Raw genomic sequence first — 21,443 nt, 5'->3', positions numbered from 1 at the left:
TTAATTTATATTGGATGCTCGCTACAAGATAAAATCGAATTTTCAGGAAGGTTTGGAAATGATTAGTTATTTGGATTTTCAATCTATGCTTTCCAGCATAAATATGCAGGATATAATACACAAGATAGCACATAAATATGCCGTTAGAATAATATATGAACTTTTTAGGATTAAGTATGTGTAATAGAACAATAAATGTTATCTTAAGTTAAAAAAAAATTATAAAAAGCAGTCAAAACCTTTTAAGTTAATAATCTATTATAGAATTTCTAATAATTATAATCGTAATCGAAAAAAAATATAAAAATTATATATTATAGACAAGTCATATATTATAGACAAAGTACATTTATATGATACATCCTCTATACATTCCGTAAAGACCTATTTTTAGCTATTACCATATCAGTAAAACTTTATAATTTTAGGTTTATATATATTGCTTAAAAATTATTATTTTTACAGCAATTAAGAAAATTAAATACAAATTCGCTCAAAGAAAATTAACCATTTTTTGAACCTTTTAATTTGTATATTTTTCTTCACTTTTTCGCCACAAAACACGCAATTTAGTTAAAAGCTCCTACCCTAACCCACGTTCTTAAAAACTCACTTTATAATTTATTCCGTAAAAACAAATAAAAATGAAAGAAAAAAATACAAAAACCCTTTGCTTTTCAATTCAAAGTGCTGGCAACTGCCCTTATTCATAAATTATTCAAAACCTGCTACTACAAGAAAATTTTTAATTAAAAAGGCTCGTTTTTAAGAAATTGCTCGTCCCCAGAATTAACATATTTAAGTTAATGCAAATGTTAAAATTGAGATGTTTGCATAACAAAGATTAAATAAAATAGAACGCTTTATTGCAGATAGTAAAAGTAAGTAAGTAAAAACTCTACCTTAAAAGTAATAACCTTGATTGACCTCAAAAATGCAAATAGATGAGGCTTAATATGATGATATTTTGATATCCTGGATCAATTTTTAAAAAGTGCGTTATTTATTACAATTTAATGCTCGATGTAATATAATGGATTAATTACAAATAAGTATCTTATAAAAAAGTGACCAAATTTAAGAGAATGTGGTAAATGTTTATAACTAATTATACTTCATTTTAATCTATGTAATTAGGGCCCTAGTTAAAATCATTACCTTTCTCTTAAATTAAATATTATAACAAAACGGTAGCCCTAGCCATTTAAGTTATGCTTTACACGATAATATATTTGTTAAAAATTAGTAACAATTTTAGATGCTTTAATAATAACTTATCAATAAGCGACAATAAATGTAAAAAGCAGTTATTTTTAATAATGATTTCTCTGTGGATAAAGATTTAGAACTAAAGATATATGACTAAAAGAAATTACAAAATAGATAAAAAATTACTCATAAAATAACTTAACAATCTATTGTAAATTATAAAATATCTCTAATAACTCAAAAAAATAAATGAAGAGTTTTAAAACGATAAAATAAAATACTCTGTAAGACTACAGTCAAAAGACGAAAAATAAAAAATTACATTTGGTAGATAAATTCAATAGCTAGATAATAATAGAAATACTTACTCAACGTGAAATCGTCAATCCTGTAATGTATTTTGACAAAGAAATTGCCAACATCCATTTAATTTTAGATTTTAACAGTTCTTTTGAATCTTGCTTTTTATCCTTATAGAAAACGGAATTGAACATGTAGAGTAATAAATTTTCAAATATTAAATTGCTTTATGGTTGCTTAATTTGCTTTTTATTATTGATCTATAAACATGAGTTATTGATACACTCCATTTCGACCTAGGAAGTTATCTTTTCATATCATCATAGTTACTAGAGCTTTCAAAAACGTAGGGAAATTCTGTTAAGTCCAAAAACATGACATTGACTTTTTTTAGAATATTGAAAGAATCTTTTATGTGGCTTAAATGGTAGTTAATACGCCTTTCGATTCCTAAATATATGTAAGCTATAAGGATATATTATTGAAAATATTGTTAATATTAGTAATTAGTAATAATAATTATAAGAATAATCATGTCTTGTTTCAATACCATCTCCTCTTCACTCACATTTTTTAGGTCTTTAATCATAGCATTTTTGCTATTGAAATTTTATAAAAAATTGTCATTAAACTACTTGTTATAGGGGTTCTTGTAAAATCAGTAAGCCCACTAGCCGCTTGCAGAATATTTTCAATAATATCTTTAAAATTATTTACAAAATATTTATTCATTTTTTGTGTAATTTGTTCAAATTATAGTATCAAAATTTATTTTATTAAACATATTTTGGTTTTTCCGGGCAAATGAGTCTCTAAATTTCTCCAGTTCTTTCTCTGAATTCTTTTAGATTTTTTTTTTCGAATCTATGCAATGCATGTCAAATCTTTTCTGTTACACTTTTATTTTGTTGACAATATTATTTCTTAATTTTTATCCTTATTTTCTATAACAGCCTTTTTTTATAGTAGAAACCTCTTCTACATTTTTGCATTTATATTAAAGTTTATACATTTTTATCCACCTATTTTTACTTTTGAATAATTTAAAGTCTTTTAATACCACTAATCGATAATTTAACATTCAACAATCAATAAATACATTTATCGACACTGCAGTTTCTAATCTTATCAAAGCCATGACCCGAGTGTTTCAATCTGTATGCAATAATAATTAGCGAGCATTGTTTAATGTAAGGTGTTGCGTGAGTCTCCAAATATTTAAGATCTAATGCGACAAGATAAGAAATTAAATAATTTAATACTGTTGCAAGTAAAAAAACTAAAAAAAAAGCAGTTTGATAGTGCGGCATTTTAACAGTTCTTGAACATGCGGACCAGATTTCGTGCATAATAAAAAAAAATTGTCGTTGAATAATAGAACCTCTAATGGAAACCAGATTAGTTCGAAAGCCCATAGAAACTCCAGCCTCAACCATTAGGTTCCGCCTAGGTATCAATTATTTTACTGAATGATTTGTAAGCCCTCGAGTTGCCATATATTCGCCAAACCCTTAGCTTGCTTGAAGAAGGATGTAAATTAAACCTTAATTTATCGATAAAAATAATACATGGCCACTCACACTGCTGCCAATTTTTAAGGCCTTCGACCCAACCTAATCTCTTTACGCGATTTTCACAGGATAGTACTGAATCTTTAAATATCCAACGTATATATTATTTTCATGTAAAGTATTCCCTATTGCCTGAGCAGCGATACTAAAGCCATGTATATTTTAAAGCTCATTTCCTAGCTATTTGGTAGCAATATTGGGGTTTCGTAATACCTGAAAGCGAATAAACCTATTATGTGTAGGTTCTATTGCTCTAATTGGACTCATCTAATTTCTTCCTCTCACATCATCAGTCTCTTCAAATCTCTGCCATATCTTCCTTTAGTGCTTTTAGTAGAATTTACAGCGGTCGGTTGTCGCGGATGTTCATATCATTATGTATCCTATTAAGAGTTCGTCACTGTGTTTCAGGCTTAACATTTTGCCTTTACATGCTGACTATTTTGCACGCACCATTGAAACAAATTCTCACTACACTTTACTCAATACAGAGAAAAAATGAAAACTCCAAGTCTCAGTCTCAAAATATCTTTTTAATTAATCAGGTAACATGTTTCGCTAATAGAGCATCATCAGACCTACAATAAACAGAAAAACACACGTAACTACAATAAAACCTTACACTAAAACAAAATCAAATATTAAAAAATTGTTAAAATTACCTTATAGCTAGATGACCTGATAAGTACTGACAAATAAAATTTAAATATAAAAATACCCACATATTTTGTAATAAAAACAATAACACGGCACAAAAATTCAACAAAAAATATAAAAAGGGGAAAAACGTGACAGGTGTAGTATTTGAACCCACGCTCTAAAGTTGATCTCGGTGAAACACCAGACGTTACCACTCGGCCAGCCCTGCTTATGAATATTAGAGTCAAAGGCATATATGTGTATCGTAAGCAGAAACAAGAGGTTAGATAAGATTATTAAAGATAAGTCCTAGCTCAAAGGTGAAAACATCATTAAGGCATGTCAAATTTGGACTCTTTTTGGCTTTGGTGATTTCCATTTTCTCCAAGAGATCCAACTTTCTACCCTTAGGGCACTCGTGAACAATGGAAACATTTTCAGGGACGGAAAAACTATGACCCGTTGATAATAAATGGTTAGCAAATGCTGACTTACTTTCTGTGGTGTTGGTGTCCCTGAACTTATTAATGAGGCTTAGGTGTTCCTGTACCCTTGTGGATACTCTCCTCCCTGATTGCCCCACATAAACAGCAGGGCAATCCTTACAATTAAGACAATATACTATAATTTAGATAGAGGATCACTTTTATTCAACGTCGTTACTAGGTTCTTTCTTAGCGAGTTAGTCATTTTGAAAGCTATGGAAAGGCTGAAAGGCTTAAAAAATGTTGCAAGTTGTTGAGAAATGCCGCCGAAATAACTAAGGCATCTAAAATTATTATTGTTGGTGATGTTGTTCGGTGGGTGGACGATGTGATAGGACAGTTTATATTTATTATAAAATTTGTAATATAATTTGTTCAAGCTGTAAAGTGAGAAATTATTGTTTACAGCAATTATTTTTATAATATTTTGTTTTTTTTTTGAAAAGCGTCTTTGGACAGAGGTAATTTAAATAAACGGTAGAACATTGAATTAAAGGCTACATATTTGTGTTGATAAGGGGAATTAAAGTTAAATTGGATTCTATTATCTGTTGCAGAAGGTTTGCGATATACTTCAAAAGAAATACTGTTATTATTTCGGTATAAAAGATGATCTAAAAAGGGTAATTTTCCGTTTGTCTCTCTTTCCAGCGTAAAAGAGATCTGATTATGAAGGGAGTTAATAAATGACAAGAAATCCAATAAATCATTCTCGTTGCCAACCCACAACACGCACACATCGTCCACGTACCTTTTATAAGCTCTCAAAAAGACCGCAAAACGACTTTTCATGATTTTCTCCTCCAAGTGACTCATGAAGACCTCGCTCAAAAATGGTAAAAGACAAGAACCCATGGCGAGACCAGATTTTTGCCTAAAGAATTGATCATTAAATTTGCAGAAATTTTGTTCCAAAACTAATGATAAAGGGTGGATCAAATTATCTAGCACCAGTTTTGGCAAAGTACTGTTATTGTTTAGCAGGATCTCAACCAATGTTAAACAATCTGACGAGGGTATGCTAGGGAACAAGTTCTTTACATCTAAGGAAAGCAAAATAGCATTGTTTGGAACATCTATTTGCTTTAGATAATTGGCAAATTCAATTGGGTTTTTAATGGAGAATTCGTTCCGAAAACCAGTTACTTCTCTAAAAGTATTATTAAGCCAAGAGGATAATTTGTAGCAAGGAGAGTTTACGAAGGAAACTACTGGTCTTATCGGGTTCCCCTCCTTATGAATCTTAGGTAAGCCATAGAGCACAGGAGTACGTGGGTTCATAGGGTATAGGTTAGATTTAGTAGTGTTAAAGTATTCCAGAGTTATAAGACATCGATCTAAAGAATTCTTAAGTTTTAAGAAAAAACTAAGTAATAGCCACGAAGTCGTCAGGCGATAGAAATATCTATCGACTATGGTCGAGTCTATTCATGACTACCAAACAAGAGCCTTTGTCTGCTCTGGAAATTAGAAGATCATGCGTTTCAATTTTGTTTTGAACATAATTAAGGTGTTGTTTGTTGTAATTATTAGGGACAGAGTTATGTCTCTCAGAGTTAAGAAAATTAATTATTTTTGATCGTAAAATGTTTTTGTTAGGAATATTAACAGACTGAATGATCTTCAGCCTCCACTGCCAGGACGTCTCTAGTGTTTCGGTTTATTTGTTGCGAAAAATTAAATTTTAAATTTAAATTTAAGATATTTTCCTCCTCGGGGGTAAAAGAAACCTTAGATAAATTAAAAAAACGTTCATGAAACAAGTTACTATTGCTCTTACCCAGCCCCGGCTTCTGCTCTACATGGTCAGGACTCTTTGGTCTTTGTGAAATTCTTAAGTTGTACAATTTCTTACTAAGCCTACGGTATGTATTGGCACCAAAATCTTCTACATCTTCTCTCAATTTAGAATCCAAGGATAGAAACTCCGCAAAGGACAACGTTAACGTTAATGTAAAATATAAGTACTTGAGTTTAGAGTTGACTCGGTTAAGTATTTTGTAATGTTGTTTTATTTTCTCCTTAATCCATATCCGTCTTCCCATGTTTAAAGCTCTCTGTGAAGATAAAGCTTTTCAAAAAGAACATAATATTATAAAAATAATTGCTGTAAACAATAATTTCTCACTTTACAGCTTGAACAAATTATATTACAAATTTTATAATAAATATAAACTGTCCTGTCACATCATCCACCCACCGAACAACATCATCAACAATAATAATTTTAACAACTTTTTTAAGCCTTTTAGTCTTTCCATAGCTTATAAAATGACTAACTCGCTAAGAAGGAACCTAGTAACGACGTTGGATAAAAGTGATCCTCTATCTAAATCGGGTGTATATTGTCTTAATTGTAAGGATTGCCCTGCTGTTTATGTGGGACAATCAGGGAGGAGAGTATCCACAAGGGTACAGGAACACCTAAGCCTCGTTAATAGGTTCAGGGACACCAACACCACAGAAACTAAGTCAGCATTTGTCATAGATTTTCCGTCCCTGAAAATGTTTCCATTGTTCAAGAGTGCCCTAAGGGTAGAAAGTTGGATCTCTTGGAGAAAATGGAAATCACCAAAGCCAAAAAGAGTCCAAATCTGACATGCGTTAATGATGTTTTCACCTTTGAGCCAGGACTTATCTCTAATAATCTTATCTAACCTCTTGTTTCTGCTCACGATACACATTTATGCCTTTGACTCTAATATTCATAAACAAGGGTTAACGGTCTGGTGTTTCACCGAGATTTTAGAGCGTGGGTTCAAATACTACACGTTTTTCCCCTTTTTATATATTTTTATATTTTTTGTTGAATTTTTGTGATGTGTTATTGTTTTTATTACAAAATATGTGGGTATTCTCATATTTAAATTTTATTTGTCAGTACTTAGCAGGTCATTTAGCTATAAGGTAATTTTAACTATTTTTTAATATTTGATTTTCTTTTAGTGTAAGGTTTTATTGTAGTTACGTGTGTTTTTCTGTTTATTGTAGGTCTGATGATGCTTTATTAGCGAAACATGTTACCTGATTAATTAAAAAGATATTTTGAGACTGAGACTTGGAGTTTTCATTTTTTCTCTAGTTACGTAGGTCTCTTTGAGATAATGGACGAGTTCTTTCAATTACTCAATACACCTTGAAAAGTTTAAAGTATTTATTTAATACCAACAATAACTTAATGTGAAAAGGTATTATATATATAAAAGAAAGTTCCAGAATTAATAAATACAATTTTCCTCGGAAATTAATTTTTTTTATTTAAAATAAAATGACTTTTTTTCCTTGTCCTCTAGACCATTTTAATGTGGGTATTTTTGTCACAAAACCTAATTTTGAATGTGAAATGTGGTCATATTTTAAGATTTTATATAAAAAGGATGAACTATTTTGAGTGTTTTTTTTTAATTTGACTTCGATCAGTAACCACGGTAGTTTAAATTAAATAAACCATGTGACTCGCATTTATGCTATAATGGAAGTAAAAAATTGATGATTACAATTTTTAAAGGAGCATATTGGGTTAATAATATATTGGTAAAATCTAAAATCAATATCCACAGTAACTTCTAAATTCTTGGGAAATTTACGAACTTTAAGTTTGGTGTTATCAACTTTCTAATGACCAAACGTATATCAATGCAATGATAATAATATATAAAACAAGATTTAGGTTTATTTGTCAAAAGTGTGCTTCAAAGCATGATAGAAGAAGACATTGGATGCAACAAATGTAATTTTTGGCTTGTACCTTTTCTAGTAGATTTAAAATACTGATATATCATAATTTTCAAAGCATTTAATACTGTCAATTATGACCTCTTGTTGACCAAGATTTGCCTTTAAATTTGATATTCAATTAACAAAATCACTGACAAAAGTCGGGCCGATACATGTTTAGAGAAAATTCGACTATATGATAATGCCTGGCGGCACTAATCTATTTAAATATCGCAGTTCTTATTATCTATTATACGAGAATACTAAAATCAGCTATAGTAAAATAAAAGATGGGAAAAAATCGCTAGATCAAAGACTTATTAAGACTAGAGGCCACTCGAGCAAATCATGAACTGATGACGGGCCAGGCGCCAGAAGTACAGGTAAATAAAGACAATAAAGAATTGATAATAATTTATTAAAATTGAAAGAAAAATTCTTAATTTGAAGCGTGGTACTACATTAGTGCTAACAATCTTTTTTACATTTGGCAAATTTACTTCTAGCATAACGTAAAACTACTTCCAAACTTTCATTTGCAAAACGGTTTCGATTTTTTGTTTTAATATTATTTAGTATTGAAAAAGTTTGTTCACATATATAAATAGAACCAAATAAGCTGGCACATTTCAGAGCATTTATGCGCAACTGTACATGTTTTTATCAATGCAGTGGTAAAAGTTGAGCAAGTCTCCTTCGTTGGATTTGTTGCGTAAATCTGGGTCGTTTTGAATGTCGATAATTTCTAACTGCATTGACTCTGGCGCATTTTCAACTGAAATTGTGAAAGGATTGCTGAATATGTCCAACAGAGGTTTCAATTTTTGAAACTCCGAAAATCGCCAAAATATCTAGCTTTTCTACATAACTGAAATTAATCGCATTTTTTGTTGAATTTTTCAGCCACTTTCTTATAATTCGGAAAATGATTGTAATTTCCAGAGTTCAATTGTGATCTGAAAAGTGTCAGCTTGCATTGAAAGGATGATATATGAGCGTAGAGCTGGAATATCAGTTGATTTTTGCCTTAAAGCCGTGTTCAAGATATTCAAATGATTTCTAATGTCAACTAAAAAAGCCAAATCACACAACCAATTAGGATTTTTAAGTTCCGAAACATCCCTTTGCTTTTCCGCCAGAAATGTTCCAATTTCTTCTATTAAATTTAGAAATCGTTTTAATACCAATCCACGACTTAGCCACCTTACCTCTGTATTGTTTGAATTGTCTGTGATTGAGTCCTCATGATTATATGAAATTTACAGTCGAAAGTACCACTTTCATGACATTTTGAAATTCAATTTTATTAGAACATAGGGCTTCTTGGTGTATAATGCAGTGAAACTGCGTGCGATCTTTAGCGTTTATGTTTTTTTTCTTGCAGATGTTTTTTCAGCAAAGTAACTAGCCCGGAATTGACACCAATCATCGAGGGAGTACCGTCAGTCGCAACTCCCGATAATTTTGATAAGTCTAAATCAGTTTTTGAACCTTCATCCAAAAGTACATTAAGTAGATCTCTTTTGGTTTGACATTTCAATGAACACATTCCTAATAACTCTTCTAAGACTTTAAAATCTTAAGTGTAACACCTCGTATGAATATGAGAAGTTGAGCTGCAGAACTAATATCAGTGGATTGGTCGAGTGCTAATGAAAAAAATTCAATGATCTTAGTTTTTTCAATTAATTGTTCCGCAATATTACCTGACAAAGACATAATAAGTATTTGGATAATCATATGATTCAGTTGAATTTTCTCAAACTTTTTTGCTGTTTCTGGACATATTTTCTTAGCGGCAATTTCTAAGCATTCTTTTACAAAATCCCCATCATTGAAGGGTCGACTTTGCTTTGCTATCATTAGAAAAAATTCATAACTAACTTCTGTAGCTGTTTCTGAATTTTGAATGGGTTTTGTAAATATAGCTTGCTGACCAATAAGCTCCCGTTTTAAAGGCAACATTTTTGCTTTCTTAATTTGCCTGTAAACTTGGTAAAAGAAGGATTCTGCGTTTTATAGTGCCTTTTTACGTTATATTCCTTTACAATCGCAAGAGAGTTCTTGCAAAATCAACAAGCGACTTTGTTATTCGACCATACAAAAAAGTATTTCTCAGTCCAAATTTCTTGAAACTGCCGATTTTTATCTTTAACCTTACGTTTTTTTACTAGGTCCTGGCTTCTCCATGTTGCGTTCTAATTTTGGGGGAATTAACACAGCACAATTAGAGTACCTACTTAAATTACCCATCCTTTTTTAATTTATCAAAAATAATTGATTAAATAGTATTCCTCAGAAATTTTAATACAGATTTTATATCTGAAATAATGACGTAGTTATTACAGTTTGAGAAATTCTAAAAAAAAATAGTAATTTATTTGTTTCATTTTAATATTTAAAATCGATTAAATAGGTAGAGAAACACTTATTCATAACAGAGTTTTACTTATGATTTCACAATTCAATTATACACGGCACTTGACGGGTTAACGCTGCAACAGCAGGAAATCTACGTTGATTGTGGATCAAAATATATGACACCGGCTAGTCATGTTAAAATCTGCACTAGAACTATTGCCTTCCCAAAACACTATTAAGCCGCACTTATTCTCAATCACTTCTTACTTCGCTTTGTATTTTCGCGCTTATTTCTTTCTGTTGACACTTTACTCAAATTAAAACTGAACTGTCGGTCGCTGCGCTTAGCGTGGCTTTTATACCGCGCATACGACTCTGGAAGCTTCGTGTTCCTACCTACGCGAGCAATCGAGAATTCGGGACTATGGCTATCTTGCTTGCTTACATCGCGCTAGAAAATTGTTGATTTCTCTACTATTTTGAACTTTATATAAAGGCGGTAAGCGATGTTACTTGACTTAGCACTTTTGGGCGCTAGATTCAAATAACCTGCGCGTGAGATTCAAATAACTTCGAATATTTTTTTTTGTTTTATATGGGATAGAATTCAATATTTTACGAATGTACGAGAGTATTATTTTTGCTGTCGGCGGGCCACCAGTGCATCCATGTTTTAAAAATTTCCAACAAATCCTACAAACAGCGAAAATAAATGACTCAACTTTGAAAACACCCTTTATAATTTTTCATATTAAAGTCATTCAAAGAATCCCATGTATTTAACTGACACCCTGTATATTTACATACATTTTGTTAACAGAGCTTATTAAGTTTTCTTGTTAAATTTCTGAATTTTCTCTCATAGCCTAGCAATTGAGAAAAAAAGACTCCAAAACCCTAATAATCACTATAACGCTAAAATAAAAAGCGGAAAATAATAAATAACTACTTTGTAAAGAAAAACACATGAAAAGAAGCTTCCTCGTTCATAATAAGGGTAAGGAAGCCAAGAAGTCCATTAGGGCTCGCGGGGATTCTCAAGGGTTAAATCCTGGAGCCTTGAAATTACTTTTTATAGAAAAACCGCCCTTAACGAGAAAAGCCGTCAAGGTTTATATTTTTGAAACTCCGACGTATCTTGCGCCGCCGACGATGGGAGCGCCTGTTGAACTTCTTTTCACTTTTTGCAATGAATGAATGGAGGCTCTATCTCGATTTTTTTTAACTATGTAGAAATAGAAATTAAAAGGTCAGCAACCGGGTGATAATGAAACTCATAGAAAGTTTTTTTTAATTTCAAAAATGGTTAATTTGATATTTACGAGGGATATAAATAATAATTATTATAGCAGATCGATAGAGGGTTTAAATAACCAAAGAAAAAGGCAGATCCTAAGGGATATTTCCGGTAAAAAAGAGGGATGATATATTATTAAGGGTTTTTTGTGACACGTGTGAAGGACGAAACGTGAAAGAAATACTAACAGTGGATTTTTTAGGGTCGCCTAAAGAGAAAAAGTCACTGTTTATTTTCTATATCATACTCAGGTTTTTAGTTAAACTTTAAATATGAATTGATAAAAAAATACTACAAGCAAAATTAAATTTTTTTTCCCTTGTTCATAAAACACGAGTTAACGATTGTAACCAGATTATCCGGAATTAAAACGTTCGATTTGTAAAAATTTGTTGCCGGCTTAATTGGAACCGACATAAAATGCGAAAACAATTTATGACAATTGGCTCGTTTTTCTCTTATAATTGGATTTTGATTAATTTTTTTCGTACCTTTTCTGACGCAATCGATGATACTATATCCAGAACAGATGTCTGCGGTGTAACATCTTCCTATCGGCATGTTTCTCAACGCAAACTTAAGGATTCTTCTATCATCCTGTCCCAGATCATATTCTGAATTTTCTGGCGGAGGAGTGTTCTCCAGCGATTCTTGGCATCGTTCGATTTCTTTTTGTATTTCTTCAGCTGAAAATAAAACTGTTTGTTTATAAGTAAATAAATAATAAATAATGATAATAATTAAATTCCTTTTAAAATACAAAAGCCCGTAAGAGCGTGAAACAATGTCAACAAAAGAGTAAATGACCTAGCAATAACAAGATAAATTTGTTTACTTAAAGTTAAATATTAAAGATATCGATAAAAAGATATAAAAACAATTGAGGGGGTCAGAAGCCAAGGGGTCCAAGTCGAGTTTTTTTCAATATCGAGTTAAGTGCAGAAATCAAAACTTAATATATACATTTACTTGGTGGCAAAGAGATCCAAGCATAAAACAAGTCTTAATGGCTCCATCTATCAATAAGAAAATGTACTACTTACCATATCTTAACAGTTGTTTAGAGCTAAACGGGTCCAAGTATACTTGGATCCATTTGCAGCCAAGGAAACTGTTATATTCAGTTTGATCACTAACGATTTTGTCAGTGTCAGTTGTCGTACTAAAATCGTGAAAAATAGTGATCGAAGTGCATTTTTAATTTCAAAATGCTTACATCAGACGATGAAAGAGGTAAGTAGTTATTATAGCAAGAAAAATTTCTATTTAAAATAAAAATTAATGTACATATTTTATGATATTAATTTTTTAAGGTTATGATAATACAAATCGAGTTTTCTTTTCATTATAGCATTACAAATTCATATAAAAATAAGAACATAATTATAATAATTGCATTTTTTTCGTTATTATTTAAATACCTACAACAGATTTTAATAAAATGACTCTTTTTCAGAGCCATTCTCCGACAACTCTGGTATAGATGGAGATTATGTTCCAAGTAGCAGTGGTGGCGATGATGCTAAAGTACAAAACTTGAACGAAGCTGGGAATGGAAAGTCCAGAAAAAGGGTTCGTAAAACTGCGACATGGAAAAGAAATTGTTTAAAAATTCGAAGAAACAGTGGCCAGGAATACGTTGGTCGCAAGGGTGAACTACATCATGCAAAATCTGTTAAGGCTTATGACCATACATGCAGATATAAGTGTACAAAAAATTTTACGGAGGAAGTTAGAAACACCATTTTTACTGATTATGGGAATCTTGGAAACAAAACTAATGGCTGGGATCTACAGAGCACCTTTATTGCATCATGCATACAAAATAATACTCCAAAAATGCACCGTCTAAAAATCACCAGACAAAAGAGTATTAGCACTGTGATAAACTTCAAAATAAACGTGTATGCAAAGAGTTTTTTCTGAGAACTCTAGATATTAGCCGCAAACGGTTTTATAACGTCACAAAGAAAAAGAAGGAGTCTGGAGTCGTCCAAATGGATCAAAGGGGAAGAAATGTCCCTAGTAATAAAATAGACGATGAGTCTTTAAACTTTAAGCAAAACAGCATATAAACTCAATCCCAAAATTTGTGAGTCATTATACTACAAAAGACAATCCGAATCGCAAGTATTTGTCTCCCGAGTTAAATGTAACAAAAATGTACAAGCTATACAAAGAATTTTGTCACGAAAAAGAAGCCCGACCATTAAAGCTGAGCAAATACCGCGACATTTTTAATACCCATTTCAGCTTAGCTTTTCACCGACCATATTCAGACACATGTACAAAGTGTGACACGTTCATTACTTAGAAAAATTCTTGTGATCCAGAATCTGAAGAGGGCTTCCGCGTTGCCAGAGAACATGATTATCATCTACGTCAAGCTGAAGCAGCCAAAAATTTTAAAAACGCCGCCGAGGAGTCAGCAAGACAGTGTTTAGAAAAACGTGCTATTTGTTTTGATCTACAAAAAACCTTACCCACTCCGCATTTGACATGCAGCAAAGTATATTATTTGCGCCAGCTATGGACTTACAATCTAGGAATCCACGATTTATCATCCGGAATTGGTAATATGTACATGTGACATGAAGGTGAAGGGTCGAAAGGTTCTCAAGAAGTCATGTCATGTTTGCTGAAGTAAATTGAAAGTTTGCCAAAAACAGTGACCCACATCGATACATTCAGTGATAACTGTGGTGGTCAAAACAAGAACAAGAACATAATAAAATTTTGGATGTATATTGTGCAATTTACACATATCGAAAGTGTTGACCACCGTTTTTTGGTTTCGGGACATTCCTTTATGGAATGCGATTAAGATTATGCCATTATTGAAAAAGCAAAGAGACGGCTAACTCACGTTTTAACTCCAGATGATTGGGTTAAATTTATAGCAGGAGTCAGTAGAAAATTTATTGTAGTAAAAATGCAGCCTGAGGATTTTAAATCTATATCTCCCATGGACAGCATCCTGAAATCAAATCTTACAGGAATAAGTAAAATGCAATGGCTACATTTCAAAAAAAAGTATCCAATAAAACTTTTTTATAAAGAAGTTTATAATAGTGATTTTCCTTTTGAAGAAATGAATCTTTCTAAAAAACTGCCTTGCGTGGTAGACCTTCAAAAATTCTTCTACCTGCTCTATATGACAATCCTCCAAAAATAAAATTAGCAAAATTCAATAACTTGATGCAGCTTCTACCATCCACATACCACCAACACACCATAATTTCTATAAGTCGTTGAATCCAGGACAGACGTTAAATGCAGGCCATCAAACAAACGGGCGAAACAATGAAGATTATACTCTCGGTGACATGGTTGAATCGGATGATGATTAATATTAATACAAAACCTTCTGTAACTATTTTTATTAAAGTCTATTCTTTTATTTGAGAATTTTTATTACCTATCGAGTTACCTATCTACAAAAATAAATGATTATGTAGCATTTTTTCAAAATTGTTACAACACCCGTGTACCATAGTATGGCCCTGTGAATAAAATAAAGCCCAAACATTTTCAAAATCCATCCTAAATTATAAGTATAAGCAAAACAAAAAATTTGCAATACATAACTCATGCATTTTAGGGTTCTAGATTTTTTAATAAGTAAAAATATTTAAAATTGAAATTTCTCAATTTTTAGGTTTTGGTACTTGGACCCCTTGGCTTCTGACCCCCTCAATTATATTACTGAATCATGATGAGCGAAAAACAACTCTCACAAGCTCTTCCACAGAATAGAAAGCATTTTTTAATAAAAAATCTTAAAGTGTTTTTTTCAACAAATTTTTTAGACAACACTCTTATGTATGAATTATTCAATCGACGAAAAAATAGCCATAATTAAGTAAAATAACCATTATGCGGGAAATAGTTTTAGAGCAGTATTTGAAATGTTTTCAGTTTATTTCCCCACCAGGCCATTCCGTCCATTTCAACTATTAAACGTATTGTCAATAAGTTCGAGTCCAACGGTACCGTAATAAATAATTGTAAATGTTCAACTCAGGATATCAAAAATAAAGCCGAAGAAAGAGAGAACAGAGATCTTAATATTCTACTGAGTGTGGAGGAAAACAAGATGGTTAGTACAAGGGTTCTTGGGCAAGAGGTAAATAAACATCATACAATGGTGTTGCGCGCTTTAAAAAAACACAAATATTATTCGTATAAATTCGAAAAACATCAAGAGCTGCAGGAAGGAGATGAAAAACGAAAAATGGCATTTTGTTTTGAAATGATGGAAAGAGCAAATAATGATAGGAATTTTTTAAGAAATATTTGTTTTACCGATGAATGTACATTTACCCTCAACAATGAACCAAATGTTCAGAATTGCCGGTATTAGAGCTAAGAAAATGAACATATACGGACACAATATTCCCAAAAAACATGTATTCGTGAGAATTATCGGACACCATATCATTGGACCATTTTTAATGGACTATAACTTAACAGCTGAAACCTATTTGGACTTATTTTAAAATCAAATTGGACCCGCCTTGGAAAAAGTTGTTTAGGAAGATCAAATAATCTGGTACCAAATGGATGGTTGCCCGGCCCATAATGCCCGTATGGTTAGAGAGTGCTTGGAAAATGCTTTTAACGGCAATATTATTGGTCCACGGTACCGGATACTTTGGCCAGCCAGGTCACCTGATCTTTCACCAAATGACTTCTTTTTGTGGGGTCATTTAAAAAGCGTGACTTATAAAAGTGTAAAATTTGAGAATCTAAACCAGTTACAAAATGCTATTTCGTTAGAATGTAATAAAATTTTCCAATATCAACTTAGCAACATTAGAAATGAATTTTATGATCGGTTAAGATATTGTTTAGCTGTTAATGGGGGGTTCTTTGAACATTTGATTAATTGATGTTTTTATGAAATTCTCTATTATTTTTAAAAAAGTTATTTTATTTTATTTTTCTACACTTAGTAAGATATTAAGAGTTCTGTTCTCTCTTTTTTTCGGATCTATTTTCGATCTTCTGAGTTAAACATTTACAATTATTTATTGCAATTTCTTTGGACTCGAATTTACTAACAATAGGTTTAATGTTTAACCAGATAGGCTTGATGGGAAAATAAATTGAAAATATTTTAGATACTGCTGTTGATTTAATTAAATTCTAAGTATGATAAATTTATTTTTTTAATAATCGATAATAATAATTGTTATTGGTTTAACTTCATCGTTATATTAAATAAAAGTTTATTATTATTTATTATTTACCATACAAAAAATAAAAACATACATATAAAATTTTACTTGTGCAATTAACTATTAAGATAAATAAAAGCCGATGTATCAGACTCTTGCACGAGGTGTTCTACCTACATTATTAACGATACAACTATGCCACAAACATGAAGTCTTTGCATTCACATTTGTGAATACTAAGACTTCGTGAGAATCCCACGTGTTTCAGGCAGCTCTACTATATCTACATAAGAAGTTAATAGAGTATGCCTGCATAATTTGGAACCCATACTATACTATGAATGTCACAAATATGACTTATAGTGTACTCGAAACAAAATGGTGCGTTACATATTCTTTAGAGAAAACAAATATTACAATAATAATCCCTCGTCAATTGAGTTATGTAATATTTAAAATATGGAGTGACTTAAGAGACGTAGATCCAATTTTACTGAAATGTATCTATTTAAATTGCTAAATGGCCTTATTGAAGATCTCCTATTCTTATGTAAACTTTCTCTCAATGCTCTTTACTCTCAACCAAAATGCTCTTAGTTTTACCTTCCATATGTAGCCAATAATAATAGACATATAAATATTTCCTCCATAATGAGCTTCATTTGAAAAGAAACTTTTTTAAAAAAAGACGCTTATGATAGCCGAGGGTAAATATTTAAATACTTTTTAAGCTACCAAAACTTGTCATCTTTTAATGACAAACTTTTTGAAAACATGGATTTATCTATAAATTTACAATATCTGCTATATTTGCCTTCATGGCAGTTATATAATCTGGATTTCTTGCACTTGTTCAAAGCTACTGTGTGTGATAATTTAATGAAATACAAGAAGAGATGATACATTATGCTCATTAAATGCATAACATTTATGACTGCCATGATATTTCAAAAAGATATCATCCTTATAGTTTATAAAAGAAATATCTGCAATAATGAAAATAGAGCACAATTATTACTTAGTGCTGTCACTCACACACTATTAAATCTATACAGTAAAAAAATCTTTTGAAAGGTGCTAAGTAATAGGAAGGAAGAAGTTACAATTAATGAGCAAGTTTTAAATGCAATTATATAATCGTTAAAATAGAAAATCTCAAAGATTTTCAAACGTTTGTACAGAGATTTAGCGACGCATGTGAAGCGCATTTTTTGAAAATAAACTTGAAAAAACTAAATTTATGATAATGACCAAAAAGGAAATTGTCCAAGGAAATGTGTCTAACGTTGATTTTTTACTAAGAATTCAAAAAGAGAATAAAATAATAATAAACATAAAAAATTCTAATACTTTGAGTAAGTTGAAAGAAGACTGAAATATGTGCTACTCCAAAACATAATAAAGGAAAAAATTAAAGAAAAAAGGAATCAAGGAAAAAAGAACACATTTTGCCTGAAGAACTTAAAAGATTGGCTTAGATTAACATCAAATCAAATATCTAAAACAACTATTAATAAGCTGAGAATTGCCTTAATGATTTCCAACCTCCTATAAGATGTGACGTCAAAAAGAAGTTATATCTTTGGTTAAAAGTATTATTCATATCGGTGATGTAATAGGATACGGTGACGCATTAGACAGTGGTGATCGTTATGGTAGTTGGGTTGTGTTGACAGTTTTTGTCTAATTTATGATTGTTTTTCTCTACTGTGTAAATCCTTAGCCAAACAATAAAGAAATGTAATCTTTCTAATTCTAGTAATCTTCTAATTTATAATTCTAATTTTATTTCTACGTGTGGATGATTTTAATTAGTGAATAGAAGAAAAAGAGTTTTTCCAATAGCGTGTTATTTAATTTTCTCTTGCTAACTTTGTAATGATTGATGACTTCATCGTTTTAACCCAAAAACCATCATTTTTTTAAATTAAAATCATATTCTTATTGGATTTTGTATTAAAGTCTATTTTTTTTTGCAATTTAAAATAATAAGCTTAATCACTTTTAATGTTTTTAATTTAATTATGTTGTTGTTGTTTTCGATAACTTTTTAAAAGATTATTCTGAATAGCAGCACAGATTATAATTTTATATTAAAGATGCGATATTTCAAAAATTCGCCTCCGTCCTTACCCTACGATAATTTAAAATAGGAATATTTGTAGAGTCTAACATTATTAAAGACTAAACTTAATAATCTCTATGGAATTTTCCAAAAAGGATGAATTTTGGAATTCATTAAAAATTCTATTTTAGGTTAATTTTATGTTTCGGTTGGGCATGCCTTAAGTTGAAAAATAGTATCAAGATTGTCAGTTGACCCACCACTAATGTCCTCACTTTTTTACCCAATCCACTTGAAAATATACACTATTTAGATAAGATCCAAGATAATAATAATAATAATAATAATAATAATAATAATAATAATAATAATAATAATAATAATAATAATAATAATAATAATAATAATAATAATAATAATAATAATAATAATAATAATAATAATAATAATAATAATAATAATAATAATAATAATAATAATAATAATAATAATAATAATAATAATAATACGATTAGTTAATAATATTCCACAATTAAATTTTTTACTTTCTGAGGAACTGCCTTTTTTTTTTGATAATTACTAAACAAATCAATTCCTAACCAAGCAACTAGGAACCTTGCTTTTAATGATTTATTTTATTATTATATAATTATAATATATTATTTTATTAGAAAAATACAGCTATACCATAAATTGTATTACAAGATTTAAGTTGCGATAACATAAAACTTTCACACAACATAGTCTTAAATAGTTTAAAATATATTTCCTGCTTTTTTACAGAAGGGTGATCGGGTTATTTGATTTAGATGTTTAATTTCAGGATGTTTAATAATAACTTGGGAATGGGATTATCTGGTGTTTTTTTGACATCACTAATTAATTTTCAGGGTCGAAATTTGCTGGGCCTCCTCTAGATAGAATTATATCTAAATCTGGGTATTAACGCAGTAATAATAATGAAGACAAGTTAGGAAAGCATCTGGAAAATAGAATACATACAAAGATTACCGTAGAAGCCAAGTAAATAACTTCTTCACGTGTTCAAGTATGTGACAATACCTAGGATCCATCGCTTAGCATAATCGAAAAGAACTAATACATTTAGTTTTTTATGACCGGTAACGCTTATTATACAATGCATTCAAGATGAAAACAAATAAATTCATTTAAAATTCAGGTGTTTTTTGTTCTTTTATTTTTCGAACACGTCGATTAGCATTGTCACTTAGTTTTCGGAATAAACATTTGATATGCAGAAAACCTCAAGTAGAAACTATAGCGTCAGCAATAATTTTTTTTAATAAAACTCCTTGTATATCATGATATTTTACAATTCTAGGAAATATTCTGAATACTTTTATATAGCATACCATGCCTAAAGTAAGCGGTTTGTCAAATTTGACGTAATAGCCTAATGAAACATACGACATTAAAAAATAAAAAATTTATACAATATTCATTGCAACTAATGTTCAATTTGTTGTTCATTTACTTCAATGCATTTTTGAAATTGGTAAATATCTTCTAATTGCACATTTTCAATTACTTGCAGATCGATTAGTTTAATTTCTTATCGATTTCTTCGCCTTAAATCATCAACATTATTTGGTCTATTCACATAAACTGTGGACTTCAAATAGCTCCATAAAAAAATCTAATCGGGCTATATCCGGTGACCCTGGTAGCCACTCAATCAGTCCTTTTCATCCAGTCTATCTGTTAGGAAAAGTTGTATCAAGAAATTATACCAGAGAAGGTCCCCCACTATGAAAATAATAAGGTCTACTTACTTTCTAAGAAATCAAATAAAAAACTAATGTTGGCATCATAGTTCAGACACCCTGTAACCAAAATTTTCATTGCAAGGGATGCATTGGTTGGAACATTAGTTGCAATAAAACTAGAATAAATTCAGAAAAGAGCAAATGTGAAATGATTTTTGAAATACACGGTTCAGATTTACTTGTCAGTGCAGTGTCAGTTTTAACAGTGGATGGTGTGATCAATTTGAATATGAGCGTAATTCAGCGAAATGATGTATACATGATGGCTACTGTTGTTGCAATAGTGATAAAGAGGAAAAGACAACGAAAAAGAACAAAATGGGTGAAAGACTGGCTGAAAAAATGAGAAAATTTAAAATTTTCTACATTAATATCACCTCAGTATTTAGATAAAATTATCCCTGATGTATGCAAAGCGATATGTCAAGTTCTTAGCAAGGATTATCTTAAGGTAAGATACATTTTATTATTATTGAACGCACATGTATTGAAAATTTCATTCTTTCAGTTTCCTACAACTGAAGCAGAGTGGATGAAGGTAGCGGATACGTTTCAACAAAAATGTCAGTTTCCGCATTGCTTGGCTCAGTAGATGGAAAGCATGGCAGGATTGTACCGCCGGCGAAAAGTGGATCATTTTTTATAATTATAAAGGATTTTATAGCATGGTTTTGTTAAGCATTATAAGTAGCAATTGTGAGTTCATACTGGTAAATATTGGTACCAACGGCAGGATTTCGGATGGTGGTGTTATAGAAAACATACAATTTTTTAAAAAGTTAATCAATAAATGTTTAGCCATACCAGATGAAAGACAGGTATCTGGTACGGA

General features: G+C 30.8%; 1 protein-coding gene and 1 long non-coding RNA gene across 5 annotated transcripts in view; both read right to left on the bottom strand.

Annotated features, from left to right (window-relative positions):
* Positions 1 to 21,443, bottom strand: part of LOC126734915 (uncharacterized) — a 401,529-nt gene that overhangs the window by 169,065 nt on the left and 211,021 nt on the right. For 3 of the 4 annotated variants that reach the window (XM_050438754.1, XM_050438753.1, XM_050438752.1), the window contains one exon: positions 12,071 to 12,265. In XM_050438754.1, the coding sequence (XP_050294711.1) occupies positions 12,071 to 12,140 (70 nt within the window). In that variant the 5' untranslated portion in view covers positions 12,141 to 12,265. Of the gene's footprint in view, positions 1 to 12,070; positions 12,278 to 21,443 lie in introns of all 4 variants that reach the window. The other variant, XM_050438755.1, reaches the window with a different exon arrangement.
* Positions 20,109 to 20,933, bottom strand: LOC126734918 (uncharacterized). Its single transcript, XR_007660204.1, has 2 exons — positions 20,618 to 20,933; positions 20,109 to 20,543 (listed from the first exon to the last, which is right to left on the bottom strand). It is a non-coding gene; the product is annotated as an uncharacterized LOC126734918 (long non-coding RNA).

This window comes from Anthonomus grandis, chromosome 4, assembly GCF_022605725.1.
Source record: "Anthonomus grandis grandis chromosome 4, icAntGran1.3, whole genome shotgun sequence".
Classification (NCBI taxonomy): Eukaryota; Metazoa; Arthropoda; class Insecta; order Coleoptera; family Curculionidae; genus Anthonomus; species Anthonomus grandis.
Note: the sequence above shows the minus strand (reverse complement) of the source record. Positions and strands in the feature narration are given on the sequence as shown.